At 43.9% G+C, this 27395-nt stretch overlaps 1 protein-coding gene across 1 annotated transcript in view; it reads right to left on the bottom strand.

Annotated features, from left to right (window-relative positions):
- Window positions 1-27395, bottom strand: part of CACNA1B (calcium voltage-gated channel subunit alpha1 B) — a 313074-nt gene that overhangs the window by 121877 nt on the left and 163802 nt on the right. The window contains 6 exon segments of the mRNA XM_009282246.1: window positions 2338-2450; window positions 5892-6004; window positions 15067-15276; window positions 19351-19407; window positions 21382-21456; window positions 22197-22253. Of these exon segments, the coding sequence (XP_009280521.1) occupies window positions 2338-2450; window positions 5892-6004; window positions 15067-15276; window positions 19351-19407; window positions 21382-21456; window positions 22197-22253 (625 nt within the window).

Raw genomic sequence — 27395 nt, 5'->3', positions numbered from 1 at the left:
CCTCTTAGGCTGCATCCCCTCGCAGTGCATCCTGCTGTCACCATTCAGGCCGGCTGTAATTTAACTTTTTAACTATTGCATCACTCTGCCGTCTGCAGTCACACTGATTTGGAACATATGAATGAAAAGGTCTAATACCATCGATTATTCAAAGCAGGTGGATTGCAAACGGCTTCTATTAAACACAGAGGCAAAAAAAAAAAAGAAACAGGGCAGGGAGCTTCAGAGAAAAAATACTGTGAAAGAAATGGAAAAAGGGAAAAAAAAAAAACTACTGAGGGTCAGGGTGTTTTCACAGTAAAGACTGTAATGAGAGCGGGTGGGCAGCAATCTGTGCCTGGTGCCATCGCTTTGGTCGCTCTCCGTGAGTTATGTTAGGACTGAGCTGTGCAGCTCAGGCACTGGGATAATGTGGCCCAGCACAGCTGAGATCCCCCCATGTGAGCTGGGAGGAACCTGGCTTCTGGTAACACAATGTCATATCAGGTGAAAAATCCACGTAGTCAGGTCAAGGGAACTTCAGCATCAGAGGGGTGAGAATTTCACTCGCTGTCCTGAGAAGGGGGAGAGCACTCTGCTTGCTCCATGATTTGCTTTGTTAAGTTAAATCTCAGGCTTCATCCCTTCATTATGTTGGCTAAAACCCTGAATAGTCAAAACTTGCAAAAAGATCATTTTAACTTGCAAAATGTCCAGAATTTTTAAAAAGTACAACACGCAATCAGATACACTAAATCTCAGTAGCTCTGGATAAAATTAACTGCTGAATATTAATTACTATGAATTTGCTAAAAGCCCTGGAGTTTTCCATAAATAAGATTAGTGCAAAGGTAGACTAAGAGATATTTTCGGGGCAGGTGCCCACCTCTTTTGCTGGACATTTACAGAACTTAATGTTTCCAACCCCTCTGTCCCACAGTACAACAAACGACACAGTATCAATCTTGGATCTGCATAATGATTAGCAGATATAAATTAACAAATGTGACAGTCTACGCTTTACCTATTTAGGGTGGTTGGGTTTTTTTGGAGGGAGGTGCTATTCCTCCTTTTGTTACTTTAAGCCAAGAACAAGTAACATTTACAGAACTTAATGTTTCCAACCCCTCTGTCCCACAGTACAACAAACGACACAGTATCAATCTTGGATCTGCATAATGATTAGCAGATATAAATTAACAAATGTGACAGTCTACGCTTTACCTATTTAGGGTGGTTGGGTTTTTTTGGAGGGAGGTGCTATTCCTCCTTTTGTTACTTTAAGCCAAGAACAAGTAAGAGAGAAAGGGGTGAGCTGAGGAGGTAATGGTGTTAAAAAAAGTTTAAAAAAAAAAAAAAAAAAGGTGGAAAACAACAGCAGGAGCACCCAAATATCAATTTCCACCCTACAATTTTGAAATCCTGCAGCAATTGCTCTAGATGGATTTCTAAATTGCACAGTAGCTGTTTACTAATGCCAGCACACATTAACGCAATGCATGGGCATGAAAACAACTGAAAAGCTGCGGCAACCCAACCCTAGTGAAAATTCAACTTCGCAGGCTTAATACTGAAAACCTCAGACATTCCCAGACCAGACACAGCACAGGCAGCAGCAGCACACTTCATATTTGTGTCAACAGAGTGGTTCAGGCACCAGGATTTAGTATCCAGCAATAACCGGGGTAGCTCAGTTTACCAGTTCCTAAATACTTAAGGAACTATCACCAGATCAGCAGCAGATAAGGACAGTGGGCAGCTGATGGGGCTTAGAAAGTAAATAAGAAACTTTTTTCTCTTACCACAAGAAATAAGGGATCACCTCACGAGATTTTTGTTTTAAGCAAACTTAAAAACAAAGAAAAGGAGGATGCTCTCATGCAGCCCATCACTACACTGTGGAGCCCTCTGCCCAAGGGCCGACCCTATGAAATCTGTATCACCAGCCCCACAGCAAGTAGTAGTGCTGGTACAATCCTGTACATGAGGCTGGGGAAAGGGCTGTTAAAAGTCCTTTTTGATGCAAGTTCTGGCTCAGGAACTCCCTAAACTTTTGACTGCCAGAAACCCAGGTTGCCCTGCCAAGGGAAGGGCAATTCTGCATCTGCAATTTTCTTCCACTCCCCTATCCACTAGAGCCAGTGCAGACATAGGATGTTAGGACAGACAAGGCCTTTGTGCCAGGTAGTACAGGGGGGTTTGGGGGTTGTTTTGGGGGTTTTTTTAGGGTTTGTGGTTTGTTTTGGTTTGTTGGTTTTTTTCAAGTGTGAAAAGCAGTACTACTCGCTGTGGGGCTGGTGATACAGATTTCATGTGGTACTAAAAGTCTCATGTGAGTGGAAAGGGAGCTGGACTTACTTTGTTACTTTGAAAATCCTCAGTAGTCGAAGAGCTCTCAATACGCTGATGCCGAATGAGGTACCCGGTTTCACTGCAGCCCAAATAACTTCAAATATACTTCCCACAATGACCTGCAAGAAGATTTCATTTTACATAAGGCAAAACTTCTGCTTAGTTCTTTGTGGTGCTGCTAGAGAGGCTGAGGAGAGAACAAGAATCAGAGCCCAGGCTGTGATGGTTTTCTTATGAAGACTTCAGCAAAATCATGAATTAGCCAACAGCACTAAAAAACCTTGTTCCAACTTTCTGCAGTCCAGTCTAAAAAAATGCAATGCCTAGAAGCAGGACAGATGCATCAGTAATCACAGATAGGAACTTGTTGCTTTCTTCTCTAGCAAGAAAACTACCTTAAAATAACCTTTTTTGAAGGACACCATTTCTTTTTTTTTTTTTCTGTACACTGGCTCAACTACAAATGCCAGCACTTCATTTTCCCACCCCATGCAGCCAGTCGGTCCAACCTGCAGAGATGCAGGCGGGCACTGCTTCGTCCTCCCCTTCCCATCAGAAGCACCGAAAGGCTTCACCCACAGCACTGCAGAACAGCGAAGCATTAGCTCTGGGCAAGGTCTACCAGAAACTTCTGGCAACTGAGAGTCTTTAGGAGACCGATTAAGATAATAGCTATTAAGAGATCCTGCAAAGCCTCTAGCATGCACATCCAATCGTCTGCCAGGCCCTCAGCTTAAGTTATTGAAAAAATTGTCCCTAATCAAGGTGGTTTTTTAAGTTTTGTTTTGTCTGTTTCATTGTTTTAAGGCTGGTAGAGAGTTAACCTCAATTGATAAAGAAATCTTCTCTTCAATCCTTTATTACAAAAAGGACAAAATACTAATGGATTAAGCACAACCGGAAAAGGCAGTTATATCGACACAGGTTACTGCACAGTTAATAAGAGAAGACAGGCATTTTGCTGCCAGTTACTGTTATTATTTGCATTAACCTAGCATTTCAGAGCTCCCATGGACTGTGGTCCCCAGTTGCGTGAAGCACACCATAAATACATTATCCCCGGACCCCAGTGAGCAGCTTGTTTTTGTTGCGAAAGGGAGTGTTAATGGCAAGTCAGGGCCAGCAGAGCTGTGTCTGAGTACCTGAGCAGTGCTGGGAGACTCAGCAGCTCGGAAACCCCTTTCATAAACAGAAACCTGGATGTTTTTCGAAAAACACAGCATTGCTTGCAGCTGCTCTGCAAGAAATGCTGTACCCTGAGCTTCAAGAAAATGTAGTGGGAAAGGGAGATATACAACACTTGCTCATCCAGTTGCTCTCATCACAAAAAGAAGGAACTAAAATTTCTCTCCCACACTCTATCACTCTTGGGAATCCCTCATGAATCAGCAAAAACCTTTCCTTAGACCCTCCACATATTACACTGATAATTAATTCTCCTGGCATCTCAACATGGCTTCCTGGGAGTTGTTTCACATGAGACCCCACTGGACTGATTCTCCCAATACTGATGTTGCTCTGATTTGTTGTTTCACTTTTTGCATTTGAACAGTTTCATCCTGATGGTTTGTCAAACTAAACCGACTACAGATCTGTGTGATATTCCAGTGGGGGTGAAGTAGCTGAATTAATTCTGGGGGCTGGAAGGTGGGTGAGGAGGAAGAAACATAGCTAGAAGTAGGATCCCAGTGGATTCTCTGAAGGAGGAAGAATTAGAAACAGATCAACAGCTCTACCTCCTGGGAAACACCCGGCAAAGCTTACTGCCAGTGCTGCACTCACCATAGCATGACACAAAGCAGAGAGACCCGGTAGGTTCATCTCTTGCTTAATGCAAGCTCCTAAATCACCTGTCCATGACTATCAGGTACAAGTTCTTCTTGTTGCGGAAGAAGATACGAGAGAAGAAGAAGATACATCCTGGATACGAGAATCCAGGGAAATTGGCAGCCAGCGTAGGGGCAAGCTGGCTGCAGTTCAGAGCCGACTTAATCCATTGGTGAAGGACATCGATCTGGTGTCTGTCGCTAGGCAATGCAAACAGGGCAACGATACCCTTAAAGGTCCAACTAGGCAATATTGCTTGGCTGCCAAACGTCTTTGACTCAGCTTACAGAAGCTGGGGTCCTTAGGCATGCACTGAATTTAACAAAAGGTGGGTGTCAGCCCCCTTGTATTCTGTGGGCACACTCTTCATTCCAGCCTTTGCAGGACATCTTGCCAGTACAGTTAAACTTTTCCATGAGTTGGCTGCCTTCAGTTGAGGGGAGCCTCTCTGCCCCTTGGATTAGGCACCAACTCTGAATGTGCAGACATCCAGTTATCTTACATTATCTGTGTTATTTGTGTTCTGGTTTCCTCTCATGACAGAGTCTGTGCATTATCCTTTGGGCTATGCAGCCAGAAAGAGCGGCACAATGCATTTCAATGCTCTGAGCCACCAACAACTGTGATGGACACCCCGAAGAGGAGAGCCCCACACTTGGTGCAGCCTGATGCAACACCTCAGTCTGTTGGACACAGGTGATTCTTGGGCTGGCTGGTTTAATCTCAAAGTCTATTTAGCTCTGAGCTTTCCTTTTGACACTACCAAAAAGAGGAGAAGTTTGCTTTAGCTGTACACTTGGATTTAGGAGTGGTCACTTACCGAAGGTAAAAATACCTCCTCCTACCTTGTGGGAGCAGTGCTGAAGCAGGGATTTTAGCCCCATGGGGGAGAAGAATCACCCCCAGCATTCTGGCAGATAAAGACTAGAAACAACAACAAATCTTGGAGAGAAGGGCTGGATGACGGGTACAATGAACCGAAAGTTTTCCCCTTGCCCGTGGCTGCATCATAAGCTTTGTATCTGCTTTGTTAAAGAAACCTTACAGACCGGTTCCCACTCTGGGATGTAGTGCTCAGCCCACGCTAAAGATAAGAGAAGCTGAGTTAACCTCTGTGAGGACAGATTACAGCCTAGTAGCTTTTAATGAATAAATTAACATCTGCATGCAACGTTCTTTGTTAGATGGAGTCAAAACTGGCTCCACTATTCCCACTTTAAAGCTATAGTTTTAACACGAAGGGGAGAGCCTGTACTTCTGCAATAAAAAGATGAGTTATTGCCTTCCTGTCACCTAACCACGTGTTTAGACTTCTACTTCTGGGCACTCATGTCTGAAAAGTGCTGCCTATGTGTCTTGAGGTAAAGGCCATTAAATGGGTGATAGGGGAGATGAGCAATAAGATGTGTGGGGTTTTGGTCTTTCAATCACCTCATTTAAATGGGAGAGAGAATCTCTCAGTAATCAGAGCATTTACTGGTGCTGATGCTGCAAACACCCTGTAGCTCGCCGAGGAAATGAAATCCCCAGGTGTCACATTTCTTCAAGAAGAATGATAACTAGGGGAAGCTTAATGTGTTTCACTGCAGCTAATTTATACAATGACTACTCCCTGCAGAAGACGCACTTATAGCACCATTTCCCATGGATTCCCATACTCACCCTTAAATGCCCAACCCCATTCAATAACGGGAGAGCCACACACTTCATCCACACAGCTAGAGCCTACTCACCCCGAAGTCAAAGCAGTTGAATGAAGAGTGGAAGTAATTTCTTGGCCCCAGTCCATACATCTTCAGAGACATCTCAGTAAGGAACAGACCCAGAAAAACAAACTCTGCAAAATCTGGAAACAGGAAAAGAGATTAAATTAGTCCACAAGAACTTGGTAGGCAGATCTCTTCATGTGGGGAACAATGGTAATTTTTCACAACAGACTGCCTCCTGCCAGAAGAAAATCTCTTTGCAATGGCAAACAAGACCCTGAGGACAGTTTCACCTAATCATTTCTATATGCACAAGCTGTATTCAGCCTTCAAGAGCTATGAAGGCAATGTTTCATGTGTACTGTGGGAAGATTGGTATGAGCGTTAAATAATATTCCCATCGTCTCTGTAAAGGAATTTCAAAAGAAAGCTCTGGACCTAATATATAATATAATATATAATAATAAAGGTCTAATTTAATTGCACAGATAATGTTTTGCAAATGTATGTTTGGGACCTACACAAGATGGGCGCTTTTGGGAGCGGGGTGTAAGCTTTTGTAACGTCCTCTCATGATAAAAATACCTTCATACCCAACAGAACCACTGCCTCTGAGAGCTCAAATTCAGAGGTGTTGTGTCTACTGTTAGCACATAGCCACATTTATTTTTATTATGCCTGTATAACCATATAATTATGGAAGAGCAAGTTCTGTTTCCTTCTGCTTCACATATCACAGGCAAATATCAGGGGGATGGAACACCTCTCCTGTGAAGAAAGGCTGAGAGAGTTGGGGTTGTTCAGCCTGGAGAGGAGAAGGCTTCGGGGAGACCTTACTGCAGCCTATCAGTACTTAAAGGGGGCTCATAAAGAAGATGGCGGCAAACTTTTTAGGAGGGCCTGTTGCGACAGGACAAGGGGGAATCAGAGGGGTGGTGGATGCCCCATCCCTGGAAACATTCATGGTCAGGTGGGACGACGCTCTGAGCAACCTGATCTAGTTGAAGATGTCCCTGCCCACGGCAGGGGGGTTGGACTAGATGACCTTTAGAGGTCCCTTCCAACCCAAACTATTCTATGATTCTATGATGAAATACGCTGTGAAGCTTTTGATGGGAAAATTTATCACCTATGATGAAACAAAGGGCAGAAAGAACATAGCTGGAGACTTCAGTTTCCAGATCAAGTTTTTAGGACTTGAAGCTACAGAAAACACTGCCTTTGGCATTTTAAGTCATGCAAGTTTAGATCTGGAGGCCAATGAGCAACAGAAACAATGGAATGTTAAAAACAAACACAAAAAGGGCAAAAAACCTCTACACTACCAAAACAAACCAAATAGCATAAGGCAAACCTCTCCCGCTAGAGAAAAGATGAGGACAAGAATCAAACTTCAAAGGGTGGAGATTAATCACATTGCTTAGCGCACTACAGAAGGTTCTCGGATGCTGTAGCAGTACAGACGTTACAGGAAAGTCATCTTCTGTAATTTCAGTTTTACAATTCCAGGAATGATAAAGACAAGATGGTGCCAAACTTTTCTCGAAGGTGCACATGGACAGACAAGGGGCAGCGGATACAAGTTGCAACAAGGAAAATTTCAGCTAGAAAATGTTGAATCCCAGGTGCTTTGTACATCTCCTGCAATACGTGGCTTCAGCTAACAAGTGTGGGGAAAGAGAGGAGGGAATGAGGGTCCTTTCAAGCTGCATGGCTTTCACTCCGTTCACTGCCTTGCACATTCATATCGAGTGAGCACGGTTGGCCCAGGTCCACCTCGCATTGCTGCTTGTCTTTTGAAATTGCTTGAAAAATACAGCTTCAATGATCAAAAAATAAAAAGGGGTTTTGAATTTTAAATGAAAGACAGTCATGAAATATCATGGGCATAATGTTAACTGAAATCCAGGAAGCATTAACTAGATGAGAAGGGTTTTATTAACATTTCAGTGAGGAGCCTACAAGGACACTTCTGCCAACATTTGCAATAGGGAAGGAAATACTAGGAGGGTATTAACCTACTCTCCGTGTAACTCACTCTCCTTGAAAATAGGAGCAATATCGTTAAAGGAGACTATCAAGGGCAAACTCTTCACATTTGGGGAATAAGATGGCAAAGTATGAGGTCCGCAGACTTCTCAGCCTTTTTCCTACCAAGAGGTAGGCTCCATCCGCTGGATCTCGGTGCTCAGGGGAAGGCATGGTCACATGAAGGAGCAGCATACCTCCATCTCCCTTTGAGCTTGGAACTTGCTAGGAGAAGCATGTTCACACCTGCACCAAGCTACAACTTTTCTCTCCTTTCTGACATCAGACACAACAGCTCAGTGAGCAAACAGTTGTTTCCAACACAAGAGATCCCAGAGTAGGGAGTTATCCACAGTTACACTGGCAATCCATCTGACTATACGAGTGCAGAGGGGGTGAGAAAGGGACCAGGTGAACCAATGTCAGGCATAAAATGAGATGGCTAACAAGTCCAATAATATAAAAATACAGAATTTTTAAAAAACACATGTTCAGTGGTATTAAATTTCCTTGCACATAATTAAAAAGACCACAATTGTGAAGTAGTAAGAATGTTAAAATCCTTAATTATTAATAGCTGGCCCTGTCAATCAGAAGCTTAAACTAGCTTCCAGGCCAGATCCTGAACTTCCATTCTGCACCCTACATACTTTGGAAATGGTAAGAAACAGAAGGCAAAAATCCCCCAATAAAGCAGATGCATCTTCTCTGGGCGTGGAAAAATTTGTGCTGCTGCTGTCACCTATTTCAGTCATTAGCCCAGAGGGAAAGCTTGCACCAGCGTTCGTGCTGACAAGAGTCTCTCCCTTGCTGGGAAGCTATCACTCCCATCTTCGGTTTCACACTCAGCAGAGCTCAGCAAGCCTGACGGTGCTTTTTGGAATGACTTCAATGTAAAGTCTCCCTATCACAAGGACTGATATCAAACCAATGCTTTGAAACTGGTGGCCTTGCTTAGTTAGCAGACAGAACTTAAAATTGTAGGGAGGAGTTGTAGATCAGACCTACAGAAAGCATTGCACAACCTCCACCTGCTTCATATCTCACTCTGGCAGGGAGATTCTTATCCTCTTATCTATCCACCAGACTCACCTTTAAATGTTACATTTCAGGTACTCCCCATATTCTTTCACAGAATAACAAAAATACTAGGTAGGGGGTTTTTACTGTAATTTTCACCAACAGATCTCAGTACACTTTGCCAAGACAATTACCATCATTTCAAAAGAAGAAAAAGGAGGAAAGAAACAAGGATTAATGTTTAGTCACCCATCCAGCATGAACAAAAACCAGGTATCAACCAGTGCAATGTTCCATCATTGGACTGACACATCCTGCAAACACACATGCAAAACCAGAATATCATAGGAGAAAAAAAGATAGCAAATACCCTAAGTAAAACAGAATCAAGAAATATTTGGTTAAAGAAAAAAAACAACCAAACAACAGGAAACATTAGATACTCAAAACATCCAAGAAACAACTTCCTTTTGCTGCTCTTGGAAGAACCACCCAACTTGTTCTTTCAAAGCTGATGACTTCCATCAAAAGCAGAGTTCAAAACAGGCAGCGATAGCTATATTTCAGCAGATTCCAGGTGCTACAAATCATAGCACTATGAGGACAAGGGATGGAGGCAAGGAGGGAAGGAAAATGAACTCCTTGGGCAGAAGGAATTGGCTCAAAATGAATCAGCTGTTCCAGCGGACGGATCAGAAACATGATTTCTTCTGACATGGCCCTGCCCATATAATTGAAAATGCAATTTCATTGTTTGAACCTCCTGGTATTCAGACCCCACATATAATTTAATCTGCCTTAAGCAGAAGCATTTTGTAATGTGATTTAAGGAAAAAAAGTTTGATACAAATACTCTTATTTAATTTCACATTTGTGCTATTGGCAAAGACTGTGCTAGCATCTTTTTGCCCCATACGTTTGAATTACATAGTTAGCGGCTCTTTTCTGTCAATCACCCATGGATTAATTCCATTTCTGCCCCATCTCCAAGTCCAATGTCATTAGGAGCAGGTGTCGAGCCTGCCGCTTTGGTTTCCTCTGCTCACCCTCCTCGTACATTAAACCAACCAGGAGGAGAACCTTGGCGAAGTACAACTTCCTCCTCTTTGACAAAGCAGACGTGAAATGTTCAGCAGACATGAATAAATATGCTTGCTTCAGAAAGCCTTTTCCTCGCAATTGCAAATGCTACATATTTATATCCGGAGGGAGCTGGCTTTCTACTTCAAAGGCAAACACAACATCATCAAAAAAGGCCTAATTGCACCAAACACATGGTTCAGCATTGTGCAGCACACAGGGAAGACGTTCTCAGGCCATAATGGCTAAAATACTGTTTTCAAATATTGTATTTATCAGAAAGGAGACATTCTGGATCTTGCTTTTAGACAGATATAAATTTAGGAGCAAGTTAAGGATCACTGTAGTGCTAGCTGGGGAAACATGGAGAGAGCTGCTTCGTGAAGGGCAGCCACAGGGGAAGGGAAGCCTGATGAGAGGTCTCCCAAGTGAAACCTCACTGATCCAATCCTAAAACCTTCTCACCATGGTCCCTAAAGCCAGCCCCAGGAAGACTAGAGAGCCCTGGTTCCAGCCTTCTTCCACAGCTTTAGCCAGAGGAAAAGGAGACCACCACCACCACCACCATCTCTGCCGGCCTCCTGCACAGCACAGGGCACGGAAATGCATTCACCTGTTTCCACATCGGGCTTGCAACTTCTGTTCAAGCTACAGCATATATTTTTAAAAGGCACAGTCCTGACTGAAAAACCCTTAACGCTGCACCTCCACTGTGTGCCCACATTATGGATTTTGTTGGTTTGTTGCCCTTACAGTTGAAGATGCATCTTTGCTGCTACTAGATCTCAGTGAAGCTTTTCTAGGCTAGATTACAGAGTTGTCTTCTGACAGAAGTCTCTTTTTTCTGAGCATACCAGCAGCGGTGGAAATTATCACAAACAGATGACAATCATGGGTGGCTGCACGAAATATATAGTTTTATAGGGAACTGCAACTTATTTAATCAAAGGTCCATGCTTTGGTGAGCAGAACATGCCATGTGTCCATGTGCAGTATGAGAAAACTCCTCTTGCAGCGTGGCACTGGAGTCCTTTCCATGCAGAGAAGGAAAATCTCTGATCTAATTTGGGGATAACTACAGGGGCAAAAAGGATGTCTTGTTCTTCACCATACCCCAAGAATTCAAAGAATTTCTCATCAGCTCTTTCAATAAGACTAAAGACAACCCAAGCCACTTTCTAAAGCTCCTACAGTTCCTTTTTCAAAGCAGTTGCAGCAATATGGAATATCAAGCAGAGAAAGCTAATCAGAACAATTCAACAGCAGAAAAGTTAAAAGAAAAGACCAAGGGGAAAAATAAATCAATGCAGACCCATACGCTTTTACCAACCATTCTTTAAGTAAAATTAATTTGTAATGTAATTAAACTTTTCCCTGGAGGGACAGGTCTAATTGAATTAGAGGTGCCTGGGTAGAGTTTCAGGGTTTAGCGGATCCTCCCAGACTTTACCACACACTCCTCTCCCGCTGATACAGTTCACAAAACTCCTCATCAGTTCATTCCTAAGCACCTTCCATGAAACAACATAATTAGAGTTGGCTACTTCTCTCTTGCTCTATGTCAGACTAGCCAAGTCCTGCTCCTCTGTAGTGAAGTTCACTCATCATGGATTAACTTTAAAGCCATTTTTAAACTCTGTCACTCTTACAGTTAAAGGATTTTGCCAAGTATTTTGAGGAGCTGTTTAAAATCCCCTGGTTTTGTGATATCTTGTTCTGCCTATATCTAACGGATTTGTGCACAAATCTTGGGCAGAACAGGGCTTTTAAGGAGCACTCCTCGAGGGCTAAACCACAGCTGGGCTCGTTCACAAATGTGTTTGCTGTGGGGTTAATCAGGCTGGCTGTGGTTTAGTGCATGCAGGATTGAGAGGGGCCAAGTCCAGTCTTACCATCATTGCAATAACAAAACAACCAGTTAGTCCACGCAAAGTCCCACATACCTTAAGGTGTAAAATATTCCCTGCATTCAATATTAATCTTTAGATTAGTAGGAAAGATTATGCTATGAAAACTATACCATCCACCAGGAAAGAGGGCAGAAACTTTCGGTCATTACCAGTGCAAAGACAGGCATGAATACAATACTACAGCTCACCATCCTGAAAAGTTGGGAGGGTTTGGAGGTACAGAACTCTTGTAATTTAAGAGGCTGAACCTGTAAGCCTATTCAGCGGACAATTCTCAGAAGCTCTTTATTCTAAAATTACATTAAAATAGGTTTCTTTCCAGAGTTTTCATTACACTATGCCATAAGACAGACCAGAGACAATCCTCCCCAGAATGAACCCATGGCACCTCTGCTTCTTGTCTTGGAGAAAACTATCTTTGGGGGGGAAAAAAAGCCAAAAAAAACAAAAACAAGAGAAAATTTTCTAAAGTATCTTAGATTTTCCATGATGACCATTCATTCTGCATCTCTGGCTTTTATTCTCTGTGTGACGGTGGCTAATCTTGTACCACTCTGTTTAAAGACCCAATGCTTATACCTATACGAGAACATCGACAAAACCTATGATTCCTCAGATATTCTGGTTTTGTCTGTGACTCATCTCTGTGTTGCCCCTCACCAATTAGTGTTGTTTCTAGCAGTGTCTATCTGTAGCCACCAGTATTTATTTTAGTGAATCTAAGGGATTGATTTGTGAAACACCTGGACAGGTGTTTCCTTATTGACAAAGGACACTCAAGTCTTACAAGTAAATGGCAGTGCAATGATGCAAAGACATATAAAGGGCAGACGAGACACTGGAAGGCAGGTATGGCTGGGAGGATGCTGAGGATTTAACTCCCAAGAACACATGGTTCTTTGGTGTTTTTCTGACTTTTCCATTAAAATTAAGTCAATAGGATCACTTGTTCTTAGCTTGGTGGTACCCTAGCACCAAGAAATTAAAGAATGCTACCCAAGTGTTTCTGAAACCAGTTCACAATTCTGGGTGTTACGGATGTATGCAGAGCTCCTGAAAGAAGGATCCACCCCAGTCCCTGATCCCAGGCATCACACAATGTCAACCTTCCCGTTTTTTGTCTTCAGCTGAGGTAGGTTGGGAGCCTAATTTGTGGCCTCTGTCCCAGATATGTTTCCCACCTGGAGATGTACCTTTAATTCCAATCAACAGAAACATCCCTTCCACCTCTCATATGAACATTAAGTAGAAGTTGCTGGCTCACGGATTTCTTTATGTTCTCCTAGAAAAGTTACTGCATAAGGTGTTCCTGAAACTTATATGAGTTTGTAAATCTGAAGCCTTCTTTTTTAAGTTGAAAGACTTAAAGTAGGTTTTTTTCTAGACATTTAGTCCTAATTCAAGAGGAAATCCTAAACCTCAAACTTCTAATTACTCTGCCAATCTAGCTTATTATTTTCTCTGTTAAATTTAGGAAATGAATAAGCAAGACTGACTTCTCTGTGTAGTCTGTCTCTCCTTTCAGTCTAAATCTTGAAAAAAAAACCCCAACCAAAACCCAGAGTTGAATGAAATTCCTGTCCTTCTTATGCATGTCTCATTATCGCTCCGCTTACCTGGTGGTATTAAATATTTCAGCAAACATTAATAGAGACTTTTTTGAAGTCAAAGCAGCTAGTATTCTTAACCTTTTAGGTCTATTAGAAAAAAAACTTCAAAAGTTTGTTTCCTTATAATAAGGTAAGACCTGAGGATCTGGAGCTAGAAATATTTAAGTATCTAATTTATATAGAAATCAAGGAAAATTAGGTGGGTAAGTATCTTTAATGATCTAAGCCAAAATTATTAAGTTAGACTGTTTGAAATATTTTGAGGTTTTTTCCTAGTCTTCTGTTCGCTTGCTTCAGAAGTTTTACTTAACAAATTCTGAACTAGCCACATCTGAATATCAAGTGCTGAACAAAAGATTTGTTCCTGGCTGTTTTATAGAGTCAGAAGTGGCCAATGCAATGGCTCTGTCTTCCAGAAACAAACTCTCCATCCCTTCCCTTCAGAAGGAAAAACTTGCAGTGTCCCACTTTCAGTATCACCATATTCTTACCTTACCAATTTCTACAAGTTTTCCAGCTCTAGGAGTCATAGCCTACAACCTGCATTAAATTAAACAAAAAAGCTCCGTCCCTCACCTTCCACATTTTTTTAGAACAGGCTTCATGAACAAGTCTGCAACCTCAGTGTAACGCTGTGATGTGTAAAGGCTCTGATTGCAGATAGCTGCCTCTATTTATTATTCATCACAGGACAAAATAATATGCAATTTAAAAAAAAAAAAAAATCATACTTCAAAAGCACTTATACACTATCTGAAGCCTAAACTGATAGGTGACCACGGGAACCAAGCTAAAATAAAAGCTTTTGCACAAATGTAGTATAATCTTCTGTATGGTATTATTTCTATCACTATTGCACATATTTTCAAGAAGGTCATCATGACATCTATCCCATCTAATCACACAGCATTAGTAAGGAAGGCACGATTATCAAAAAAGACCTTCTGTAAAGTTGCAACCTTTTAAAGAATATGACAATAATTGCTACAACTGTAGTGAATTAGTGTATGATTCTATAAGCACAGACAGACATTTTTATCTCCCAGGTAGCCCTGGCCACTGCACATGCTGCTATCCCAGGGACATCAGAGCTGGCAGAGCTTTAAGTATGTCCACAACAGAAATTGCCCACAGATGCAAATCAGTCGCAAAGTGGCACAAGTTCTGCAGTTCTCTGGGCAGATGCTGATTAGACAGAGAAACATGCCTTTACCCAAGTACAGAGCCATTCCCCCACCTTTCATAAAGCCTGCTCCAGAACAAATCCTCCTGCCGTGTTACAAGATTTAAATGTGGTTGAATCTGAAGTTTCAGATAATGTTTAGGATAACATTCCCATCTCAAACCAGTATCATGTCCTGGTGGATTTTTTCTGAATTGTATGACTCAGTTACTCTTGAGTTACTGGAACCATTCATTAATGCATTTCTGACCCTCCTCTGAGGGAGGCATAGGAAGCTGAAAACCAGACCTCATGGGGATGTGACAGCAGTGCTCAGAGTGATCAAAAATGCAAGACCTCATTACAGGAAAGGTGGAGTCCCCGGTACTCACACAACGCAGTGGTGAGCTTCTCTGGCTGGTCGTAGTGCACCATCGCGACGCAGAGTGTGTTGAGGGCGACCACGCAGAGGACGATCCAGTAGAAGCTCTGAGCTTTCACCATGCGCCGAATGAAGAACCGGAACATTTTCTCTTTCCTCCTGAAGTAGGACGAGCTCTCGTTCTTCCCACTCTTCAAACTGGCACGGGCAAAAGGAGACCCTGGGACAGAAAGAAGAGTCACCACACCACATCCCAGCAGGTGAAAGGCTGGAGGATGTTCCTGAGCACAGAGACCCTCTCCCAAGCACCAGAAACATGGCTGAGCAGAAAGCTGGGCACACTGACTATGGGCTGAGCAAGGGCATCTTGCTTGCAATGACATCATGAGGGATGAAGGCTGGGATTCTTAAACTTCATGAATGAATGCCCAGCTCCACCATCTAAAGAAACTGGGCTTCCAACCCTTTGAAGCAATCTTGATTGTCCCAGTTTAACTCATAACTTTTGGGTTCCCGGTTGACTGGAGGGACAGAAAGCACCAGGCACGGTGGTATTTCTGCTCATGGTGTGGAGCACATCCTCTTGGAGCTGGGTAGCTGGCAACAGGAAAGCCGGTCCCTATTTCCCCTGCTCCAAGGACCAGGCAAAGACCCGGCCCTGACTACTGAATTGAGTGAAGTCTCCTTATTTTACTCTCCGAGTTCATGTATTTCTACAGCAGAGGGCTCAATCTGCCTCCATGCATCATATTTTGGGCGCAGCTACTCATTTGTATCAATTCTGCCTATATCAGCTATGTTTTGACTCTGGTCTGAAACCCTGGCAAAGAGTCAAATGCTTCAACAATAGGAAGCTGATGGAAGAAATTATTTCTGATGTAAGCTCTCCCCCTGTGGTAGCAGGCACTGTTCAAACGAATGATGAAAAGGCAATCTCCGGCCGGTGCTGAGGCAGGAGAAATCAGCACACGTTAGTAATAAACACATGCATCCGTTGGAGTTCCTCTGCAACAGCCGCAGACGCTGTTGTGAGCAGGGCAAATCGTGATTGCCGCAGGCTGTCCACTACCTGTTTCACGCTGTGCTGGCACCCCTCAGAAATTGCTAGCGAACTTTGTTTCAAGATGGTTTGTGGCAAGGTAATATGCCTTTGCCCTTCCCCATCACGGGACAGAGCCTCCCAGTGGGTAGGGCTGACCAGGACACACATTGTCCTGTCTTGGACCAAGCACCATGAGAGCAGGTGACTTGCATGGGCTGTCGTTGGAGATGGCTGAGTTACATGAACAAAGTGTTCTGGCTGCGGCAGCCAAGTTTTTGAGTGTTCGCTTACATTTCAACACTTGGAAGGGGTGGGACTCTAGCACCCTGTTTCATCCTGCAATAACATCAAACACAGCACCCATAGAAAGGATGAAGCATCCAGATGTGACATCAATGGGTTCTCCAAGCCTCACAGCTACACAAGAGCGTGCTGCGCCGTCTCCCCAATAGAAGGCAAGCTCTCTGCTTCATTTCACATTTCTGGCCATCCACCAACACGCCAAATGCAGAGCTGGCCCTGGCCAGGCTTTGAACAAACTCCTTGCGGAAAAGCTCAGTGTGCTGGTTCTGTTAGTTTGATAATCCTCCCTTTGGCAGTTCTCCCTTTGGCAGTTTAAAAAAAAAAAAAAAAAAAAAAAAAAAAAAAAAAAAAAAAAAAAAAAAAAAAAAAAAAAAAAAAAAAAAAAAAAAAAAAAAAAAAAAAAAAAAAAAAAAAAAAAAAAAAAAAAAAAAAAAAAAAAAAAAAAAAAAGAAAAAGAATCACAGCGGTCATCAGCTTGTCTTGCTTTAAGACAACAAAATGAACTACAGGTTAAGATATAGGCTGCACCGTATCGTAATACTGTTTAGCAGGTTAAGACCTCTCAGATGTTCAAGCCAGTCTATACTCTCAGATTTGCATGGGAATAGCCTGCTGCCCTTTCGTCCCCTCTCTACTAGCTTTACTGGTCTTCCAGAAAAGAAAAGCAGCAGTATTTAAACTGATCTAAATGTAGAAAACATCTACTTCTCCAGACTTCTCTGTCTGGCAATCAAGACAGTGTCCTGTGTCTGGTACAGCATGAAGGGTGGGAAGCCAGAAGGAGCCAGCATCTACCGCTGCACACTTATTAGTGCAGAAAGAAAGGCTGAGAGTTAGGAGGAAAGAAAAGAATAAATATTAAGAACAACTCCAGAGAACATACTGGGAAGTGTTTACCACTATAGAGCTTTATAATGCAATTATAAGGCTCATTGAAGTAATTGTGTTTGAATTAAAGTGCAACGTATTCAGTCAACGGCCAGCAAGAGACCTGTCAAAGTCTCTACCACCCTGGTCTGCATCTTCACGTTGTACTCAGTAATTATATTGTTAGTTCTTCCACAGTCCTTATGCTCCCATCAGCAAGGCATTATAGGAAACCATCCAAAAAAAACCTTTTCTCAAAAACATATTCTTTATGCATAATTGCCCATATGATCTGATTGTTTATGTTATGCAGAGTTTCAGCCTTTTCAGGAGCCTGCAGAAGTATCTGCTTTATCCATTTCTTCTTTTCTGCCTTGTTCCACGAATCAAAATCAAAACCACTTTTCCCAAGTGGGTGAACCACTCGCAGAAGGTGGAAAGCACTGCTGTTATTTTCCCTGCCATATGCTCCCGAGACAGTTCCCAGCTCTGCATCAGATTATCCACGAGTCCAGATGCTCCGTCATCCGCTGCCACCTGAAATGCTGAATTCAAAGATCTGTTTGCGTGGCATGGGTGCCTACAGCCTGGAGGGACTTGGATGTGAATGCAAAGATCTCATAATTATTGCAACCATGAACAAATGTTCCAAAAATGACCATTCCTTGTTATCCATGCAGGGATCCAAGCTGCCCAGAATAAAAGAAAACAAAATGCACACGGTTGCTGCATTTTTGCCCTCTTTCAGCAACAAACCTCTCATAGAAGTGTCAGCAGTTTAGCCACAAAACCTGCAGCCTGCTCAGCCTGGGGGACTGTGGCAGTTCAACAGTGGGTGATGGTGTCAGTAACATGCTGAGCAACATTCATTTCCTGCAACCAGGTCTTCATTTAAAGGGAAAAAAAATCCAGCAGCAGCTGTAATCTCTTAAAATGTTAATGCCAAATTTCCAAAGAGCATTTGAGGCACTCATGCTTGCAAGCATATATGGACATGTACTCTCAAATGAACTGTTTGTGCTGCTACTCTTGTGCATCCAGGATTTGCTGCTTCGTGGTAACTGGGGTGCCAAGACACTTCTTTGGAAGATAATGAGAACATCTGCTGCTTCAGCAGCAAAAAAAAAATACAGACTCAAACAACAGGGACAGGAATAAGCAAAATAGCTAACTCCAAAGCATTCAGGAAGTTGTCTCCCCAGACAGCAAGCAAAAGCACACGACTGAGAGGTCTTTCTGCTGATGTCCAAAGAGCTCCCCTTAGATGGGGTGCTGTGTGCTCCGAGCCTGCCTCCCCTTGCAAACCCCAGACCTGCCTCCTGCCTCTCCACCTGGCAGCATCTCAGGAGGGAACTAGCTCTCTGTTAACTGCAGAACAAGCAGTACCCCTGTACCCTGAGAGTATCTTATTCTCCAGAGCTGAAGATAACAAAATTCGCACCATCAATGCTACACTATGGAGGATGCCACACTCGGCATTGGAGGTATGTGGGTAATTGCACGCACACTGGTGTGTGTCTCCTTCTGTGGCTTTAAAAATGTAGAGAACTGCTTTAAGATCTTCTTCTAAGGCAAGAATGAGAGAATTAGGGCCACTGCCCAGCATTTCCCAGTAACCATTCACATGGCAAAGGCTGCAAAAACCATATGCTGTGCATTAGTGGCAGATGTGACTAAGTGTCCACTTCCTCTCCTCCCTTCAACAGATGAGGCTTAGCAGTATCGTTTGACATATTTGGGTTTCATTAGCATGAATGAGCATGTTCCAAGCAGAATCACAGGATGGCCAACACAGCATGGATTCTCCAAGCGTTTCGGCAGGGCTCTTTTAAAGGGTGCAGCATGCAATAGCTGTGCAGGGCAGCGTGGGGGAGAGGGTGAAGCCACGAAGCCATTTGCTTTGGGAAGTTGAGTGCTGCTGCAGGAGCAGTGATAATTCTCCTTCTTGAAATTGCAGCTTCTGGAGCAAAGGAGCCGCTCAGAGGAAACATGACATTAACACGTTTAGGTGGAGATCTAAACCTCGGGGAATGCGAAGCCAGTACTCACCAACGGAGCAAATGTCTGTGAAATGGTCCTCACCTTCTTCAGCATGAATCAGGTCATTTTTGCTCTTCTTAATTGCAGCTCTTTTCAACACTGTGTGCAAATTAAAAAGAAAACGCCTCGTGAGCATTCAGAGTGGATTCTCTCTCCCCCTCCCTTCACTCTCCAGGGCCAGCATTTACTTCCCAATGCCAGCTTAAAGCTCTCACACAAGGGTAAGATGGAGCAAATCAGACAACCTACAGCCTTGCAGGGTCTCTGCATGCTTCAATGCCAGGGTCATTTATTTATTTGACCTTCTAGATCTTGAAGGCTTGCCAGGCACAGGTCTGCACGCTTACACTTACCCCAGCAGATGCAGGAGGGTGGGGGAGTCACTGCAGCTGCCGGACCTTTTAGCACAGCAGAAAGGCTGGGCAGGGTCACTGAATCTTTCTGAGCCCCAGTGGGTTATGAGATGAGTGCTTCTATCCATTAAAAACATTAATGCTGTTTACAGTGTGCACCATTAAGAAGTTAGCATTTACGGTGCTCGGATACAGTTTACCACAGAGCAATGCCTTAAGCAGCAGAAATGCTATGTCGAAAGCAACTGCCACGAATCAGTGAACATACCCTTAATAGCACCCACTGTACAATTCCTTCCCTCTGGGGATGTCATAACTCTTTGAAAACACACTTTGTCCAACAGGATCTTTTGTGGGGAGGGCAAACATCGCTACACCATTTTACTCGACAGGGAAAGAGAACTGCACCCTAAGGCTCAGAGAGGTCTGCACTGTTCACCTAGTACACGAGGGGTAACGCAGGAACAGCGTGGACACTGGTCCCATGACCACCTACCTGCAAAACCTTGAGAACTAGCAGAAAAAAATATGTTGATACAGTTTTGTAACAGCTTCAAGACATACAGTAACTAAGCACCATTTGCTATCAGCAGTAAGACACCCCACGGTGTGGTGATACATACTGTTCAGTAGGCACACACAGCAAACCCACTCACTCTGCAGCGACTACCCTGGGGGTAGGTTCGTATGAGAGGATCCCCTCACCCTACACAAATTTCCCTGCCTTGACAGAGAAACGGATGCGCTTCTTCCTCCGCAGCTAAGGCAAACGTTAGTGCTTTTGTCACTTCAAGGAAACACCCAGAACATCACCCAGGTTCGGAGAGGCTCAAAGAGGAGAGGATGCTCTAAACCTGTGGTCTGGATCCAATTTTTTGCAAATAACCACTTTTGCTCTTTTCTTCCCCACCCAGCGGTAGGCTGAATCCTCAGTCCCAGCAATACCAGCTTTTGGGTCCTTCAGGCTGCATCTGTCCCCGTGCACTCCAGCACGTCCAGGGCCATCCCCAGCACTGGAACATAACCAGCCCTGGGAGTAAAGTTTTACAACACTCCCTGGCATGAATTAAGCACCTTCTTTATCTTCTCCCCCAAAAAACTCCTGCATGTGTTTAGCAATTAGGTTGTGCCATCTCTGCAGGCACCTGGGATGCAATGTCCCCCTGTTTTCGAGACTAAGACAATTTACCAGCATAGACGTGGGCTGCTCCATAGCAGTTGGCTTCAAGGCTGGGAACATTGCTGGGCTCCTTTAGCTTACTAGTATAGAGGGAGCCTTAGTATACCTGGGTCTTTGCTTCATGGCCTGCGCCCACCTCTAGTTTGCTTACACCACTCAGCTTTTTGGACTACTCTTCCAGGCACTCATTTCAGCTCGAGACTAACTGCCCTGGCTGCACCCACATGCTGGACAAACTTCCCCAGTGCACACACACCCACGCATCCGCACACACGCACAAAGATTTGCCAAGCACACCTCAGCCCTGACCTTCTTCAGCCCCAGCTCTTCCATCCCCGAGTCCTCCCCGAGCACAGGTCACCAGGTTGGCCAAGGTGGGCTAGCAGCCGGGCACCTGATGCCCCAAGGAGCCGTGTGGCTTGGAGCAAGGTGCAAAACCACCCAGGAAACATCACCGGTGACCTGGGCGCGTGGGGCTGCAGGGGAGAAGCACTGCCCCGCTGTGCCGCCTAAGCCCCTGGTGATTTGCAATCCACTCACTGTTGTAGCTGCTGCCGCTGCTAGTCTCTGCCGGTGCCGTGCCTTGTTGAATCGGCCCTTCCGAGGCGGCCCTCCCTGACAGTGAATGGGAGGAGAAAAAAAAAGAGGAGGGAAAGGGAGGGGAGGGGAAAGGAGGAGACATGGGAGGACGAAAGATGGTCAGAAAAGGGAGAGGGAAGAATCTTTAACTGAACTTTGACTGGCTGTCGCATCCTAAGAGCTCATTGGTCTGGAGGCACAGGGAGAGCGGTCCCCATAGCCTCGCTGCACCTGTGTCCGAAGCTCGGTACCTCCAGCCGTCCTGCAATGCTAGGGTCACACATCGGAAGATAGGATCACCACACCCTGTTATGTCTTACTGCTTACAAGTAACAGGGGTCTTAGTCTCTTTGTCAAATCCATTTGGAAACCTCGGTTTAGAGCCCTGCCTTCTCTCGGTCAATGCATTTCTCTTCTGGCACCTCCTCTGCAGCCTACCCCCGCCACAACCTGTGCGTAGACACAGCCAGCCATGCTCAGCAGAGGCTGACGGGTGTCCCTGTCACGCTGCGGTCCCACAGGCAGTGTAGGGACTGACCGACCCCAAGGGCAGATTCCCATCCCAGTGTGGTGTGTCACATAACTGCTCATCATCCACCTGCAACCTCAAAAAAACCCTGATACGGGAAAAGGGACTCTTTAGGCCAACTTATGCCAACTGCATGCAAGAGCGTGTTCCTCACACCCTCCTGGTTACAACAGAAAGCCATATCAGTGTACAGCGGGTGAACCTCTCACATATCACAGGAGAAAAACTGCACAGCAAAATGACCTACCGTCCAGAGGAGATTTCTCTTCCGCATTCTTGTCTTCCTCTGCCAGCATGACCTCCTCTGTAAAAGGAAAAACAGCAAGGTTCAACCTCAGATTTATCACAACCCCACTCTAAAACCAGCTGAGCTGGATGCAGCAGGCATCTGTCCCAGCTGCCACCAACCTTACCCCATCGTATCACCCAGTTATACGACGTCTGTCGAGGAAGGGATGGCTCAGAGAGCCATGTTTCTTATCCTGTACCCCTCTTGCACAGTGGGAAGAGGCCAGACAAGCCACTGGAAGACTGTAGCACTTCCTCCATGATTTCCCTCTTCACAATGAACCACCCACTCCAGTTTCTTTACCCAGCTATCTGGAGAGCAGGAACCTTCCTTCAGACCCAAGGAAGACCACAGGGCTCCACAAGCCAGAGGATGGTCCTTCCTGCCCAGGCACACTGGAGACACCATTTGAGGAGTGAAAGATGCTCTACACCCATTGCTGCTCTTCTGTCTCCATCAATAAGACCAGGACTCCAGCCCAGGAGAAACGAATCTCTGCCTCATGGCGCAGAGTAAGACAAGCAGGGCTGGCTGCTGCATGTCAGCTGTGCCACATCGCAGGGGACAGAACGTCACCAAATAACCATTGGATCACATCTTTGTCCAAATAAAATCCACAGCAAAGTAGCCATGGGGGAGTTCTGGCTAACACTGTTCAGGTTGTGCAATATGTGCAAGACCGCCACCGTTGGTTTTCCATTGCTGTATGACTCATCTCTAAAATATAAGTTTATACCTTCCTACAGTAAAAGAATTCAGAAAACACTGAAAAAACCAACCCCCCAAAACAGACTCATTTTTATTTACGTGAAAGACAACCAAATTTCCTGAGGTGTCACAATGCAAATATCATCACCCAATCAATTTGCAGTACACACCACACTGCGCCAACACTTGAAACCATACAGTTCATACAGCCTGAACCACAGATTTAGCTTGCTGTTGTAAAATTATGTAAGGATTTTCTTCTAAAGGACAATCTAAAGCAAACAAAATATTGAGTTGGCAGCTGGTAAACTGCACACTTCCTTGTATTATTGTAAATGACAAATTCTTTCACATGTTTGGCATAGATGCAATTTGGGATCTTACTAAATCATCTGACACTGTGTTCCCACAAAATTTTGCTTTAAAGTCCATTTAAGCCAGCCTAGATGGAAGGCTAATTAAAAAATAAACAAAAACCCCAAACAAACCAACCACAGGCCAAACATCAAAGTGTGTAGCTGAAAGCCATCCGGAAGAATACTAGGGGGACCAGCACTACCACACAAGCCTTATATAATCTCTTTATTAATTATCTGGGAGACAAAGTGAACGATACATTAATAAGACAACAAACTGAGAAGGCTGAAAAATAATAGTCAGGACTGAGGAAGACTTGAAACCCGAGCAGAGGAGAACAAAATAAGAAAATGCAAACTAGTGCACCAGAGACATGGACGAGGGTAACGAAAGCAATGGTGCTCAGAGAGGATTAAAAAATGTCAGGTGAGCTAACAACTTTAAAATGCATAAAATCCTTCTGAAAACCCACAAGCCAATACAATTCAGGTGTTCTCCAAGGCTCCTTAAAACAGGTCAGAAAACTGAAATAGGCTTTTTTGATAGTTCAAGAGAGATCTCTCTCAAACAGACACCTCAGAAACCAAAAGGTTCTTCTAAAGCCTTGCCTTGGGAAAAGCTATACTGGTGTTTTGGGGCTAAAAATATGGAAGAAGTTAAACAACAACTAATAATGAACATGACTGGCCTAAAAGCGTAGAAGGGATGGTTTAGATATGGAGACCTCTTCCCAAAGGCAGCTGGACAAAGGGCCTGCAACTGTGAAACACAAAGCAAACCTGTGCTGGCAGGAGCATGAGCTCAAGATGCTAATACAGTAAACGTTTTCCTATAGATTTTTTCAAAGCCTACATTGCTCATGGAGTGTGATTTTAAAAGCTGTACGTCATATCTGAAGTTGATATACCCGCATCGCCACGCAAGACTATGCATAAAAGCGAATCTAGCTCCTAGTACCAGTAGAGTCAACAGTGCCACACAGATGTCCCTACACTCTTTTGGATCCGAGGATTAGTTCAGTCATCAGTACTTTGGGGTTCTCCATTTTGTGCTCCTCTGCACAACACAGATGTGGTTTTTTCCTATGCTACATACTAGCAAATGGCAGTGAAAATTCAAAACCATTTGGAGTGGAGTGTACACTCCAAGTGGAGTCTTGCGAGAAAGAGCAAGCACAAGAAAGCGAGCACATTCCAGAGGAGCTCTTCTGCCATTCCCAGAAAGAGAAGCTGACTTTTAGATGGCATTTAGTAATTAAATGGACTAATACAAGTCATTGCAGGGAGCAGACATGCTGCCATGCAGGTGCTGAGCAACAAAAGTAATGAGCTAACAAAGGTCAGGAGACTGGCCGCTGTTCTTCAGGGGCCACACACAAATGAGCACAATGCAAGAGAGCTGTGTCTGCAGAAGGAAGATCTCAGCCAGACCCAGCACACTTACTGGTCAATGCTCTGAGGGTTGTTGGTTTCAGTCATGTCTTATTAAAAAAAATTAAAACACTCCAGGAAAGAAAGAGCCTGTTTGCTTAGCTGGAAGCCCAATTCTGCACTTTATTCGTGTCAGTGCAGGAAGAACATCATTGTACTGGTTCCTTTCAAAGATCTCGGACTCCGAGAAGGAAAAGAAATTCTTCTTTTCCCTGGTTTCCGAGTGGCCTCTTGTTTTGCATGTTCCTGTAATAATTTGTCATGACTCTCCACTGTCCTTTGGGCAGCAAAGGAGGAACAATCCTGAGTCCCCAGATCACCTCTGGGGACTGTGAACTGTATGAATACATTATCATCGTGATTTGCAATGGTGTACTGATGCCATCTGATGTTCCTGTGTCCCCTTGGCCACACTGATGAGAGGTTTAGCCATACTGAGGTTTCAGAAACCAGAGTGAAAAATGCCAGTGAGACTTCAAAATTTGTCAGGTGTGACAATTTGGTATCAATGTATCTTCACCTACAAAGCACATACTTTTTCAAGACAACTCTGCAAACCAGCTGAACCATTGCCCCAAATTCAGGGCCCTGAGTTGGTGCCCAAATGTATCTCCATCCATAGACATACCTCACCAGGCCTCAGTTTTACTGTTCCCTTAAAATAAACAAAACCCATGTTTCACCTATGCAATTCCCTTAAGCCTGACTCCCCTCCACCATCGCTCCCCAGTTCTCTCCCTTGATAGTCACTCCTGTCTGTCTTGTATCCTCTGGGAAACCAAAGGGCCACATCTACCCTAGTGAGACTTTCCATGGTTTTTAAAGCCTGCTAGAAAGACAGCTCAGCAGGCTAGTCTTGTAGGATTTTTTTTTTTTTAACCATACAGCATCCTAAGCGGAGGATCAGAAGTTGCATTGCCTTTAGTCATCACTGTAACACAGATACTGGAAGAAAATAATTAGGACGCCTGAAGAAAACCCAAACAACAGTGCCTCTACATTAGAAGAAATATTCAACAAAGAGACAGTATTGAATCGGCAACTTCTAGCCTCCAAACAAAGGCACGGGGGCTTCGCTAGGGTATCTGAATGAAAGGTGTCTCAGCAGTAAGATTAATTGTTGGTCATTAAGTACTGACAACACACAGCATGTTACAGGCCTGGAAATAAAGGCAAACTTTATACTGAGGAACTGGCAAGCTGAACAATACAGGCAAAGCAGCACAGAAACATGGTGCCCCTTCTCTTTCTCTTTGGCATGGGGAGATAGAACATTGTGGGCTCAATAGAAGAGCAGATTACAGGAAATAACTCACGTTCAACAGGCAACAGAAGTTAGAAAAAAGGAAGAACAACTGAATTTAACTGTTGAAGCTTCAGACTTGTTAAATAGAAAAAGTGAATAAAATGCATCCTTTAGAAGAAGCCATCACACGCTCACGGGGAACTCTAATTTGTCTTTCTGGCAATTATCCTCCCTTGCCATCTCACACACATTGCTGCCCTTTTTCATTGATGTGGGTGTCTTTTCCCAGCTGTATCAAGGGGCTTGTTGCTCTGTTTCTTCTACAGAAAACTGAAACCTGAGTTTCATAAAGCTTTGTCATGTCAAGGGATGGCATTCAAGTTACAGTCAGCTGGAAGAGAGAGGTTAAACCCATTCCCAAAGCCTGCTTACTCCAGGAGAAAAGAAAAACTCAGAATCAGTGCTGTGTGAAATTGATGGACGTGGAAAGAATTAAAAGGCAAAAGACATGCAACTTGATTAGGTCTGAACTGAAAGAATTCCAGTCTCTGAGAAAAGTGTTTTTAAAATGATGCATGTCCTTGTAAGATAAGAGAAACATCTTCAAAAGAATATTTGTGGGCTTATAAACGCTTTTCTCTGTGTAGAGAACTTCTAGTTCTCCGCTCTCCATTGAAAATGCAGCATGACAGCCGAACAGTTGCTACAGTTTTGAGGAGTTTAATGGAGAAAGCAGCAGTGGCAAAATCATTTGCATAGATTACATTGCTTGACTTCACTGCTTTTTAATTCCTCTGAAAGGCACAATTTCAAATTGACTCGCTACTGCCTTTGCACAGAGCCCAACAAAAACATGAAATGAAGAGCAGAGCCTGTCCCAGCACACAGCAGGTAGAACAGGACAGGGTTTGCTCATCACCAGCAAGACTTTATTTGATATTGGTTGAACTGAAGAGGTGTTTTGGGAAAAGAACTGTTGTCTCATGCCTAGAGGAGCAACACAGTGTGAAGCATTGCTTTTTACACCTATATCAGCTGACTTCTAGTGGTGGGGAGAGTTGGTCCCTTTAAAGTATTTACTAAAAACCAGATAATTTACTTTATTCTTAGAATCATAAAAGAGTTTGCGTTGGAAAGGACCTTTAAAGGTCATCTACTCTCCTAGAGGAGCAACACAGTGTGAAGCATTGCTTTTTACACCTATATCAGCTGACTTCTAGTGGTGGGGAGAGTTGGTCCCTTTAAAGTATTTACTAAAAACCAGACAATTTACTTTATTCTTAGAATCATAAAAGAGTTTGCGTTGGAAAGGACCTTTAAAGGTCATCTACTCTAACCCCCTGCAATGAGCAGGGACATCTTCAACTAGATCAGGCTGCTCAGAGCCCCGTCCAACCTGACCTTGAATGTTGCCAT

Source organism: Aptenodytes forsteri, unplaced genomic scaffold (assembly GCF_000699145.1).
Source record: "Aptenodytes forsteri isolate BGI_AS27 unplaced genomic scaffold, ASM69914v1 Scaffold325, whole genome shotgun sequence".
In the NCBI taxonomy this organism is placed as follows: domain Eukaryota; kingdom Metazoa; phylum Chordata; class Aves; order Sphenisciformes; family Spheniscidae; genus Aptenodytes; species Aptenodytes forsteri.
This window is presented reverse-complemented; position numbering and strand designations above follow the sequence as displayed.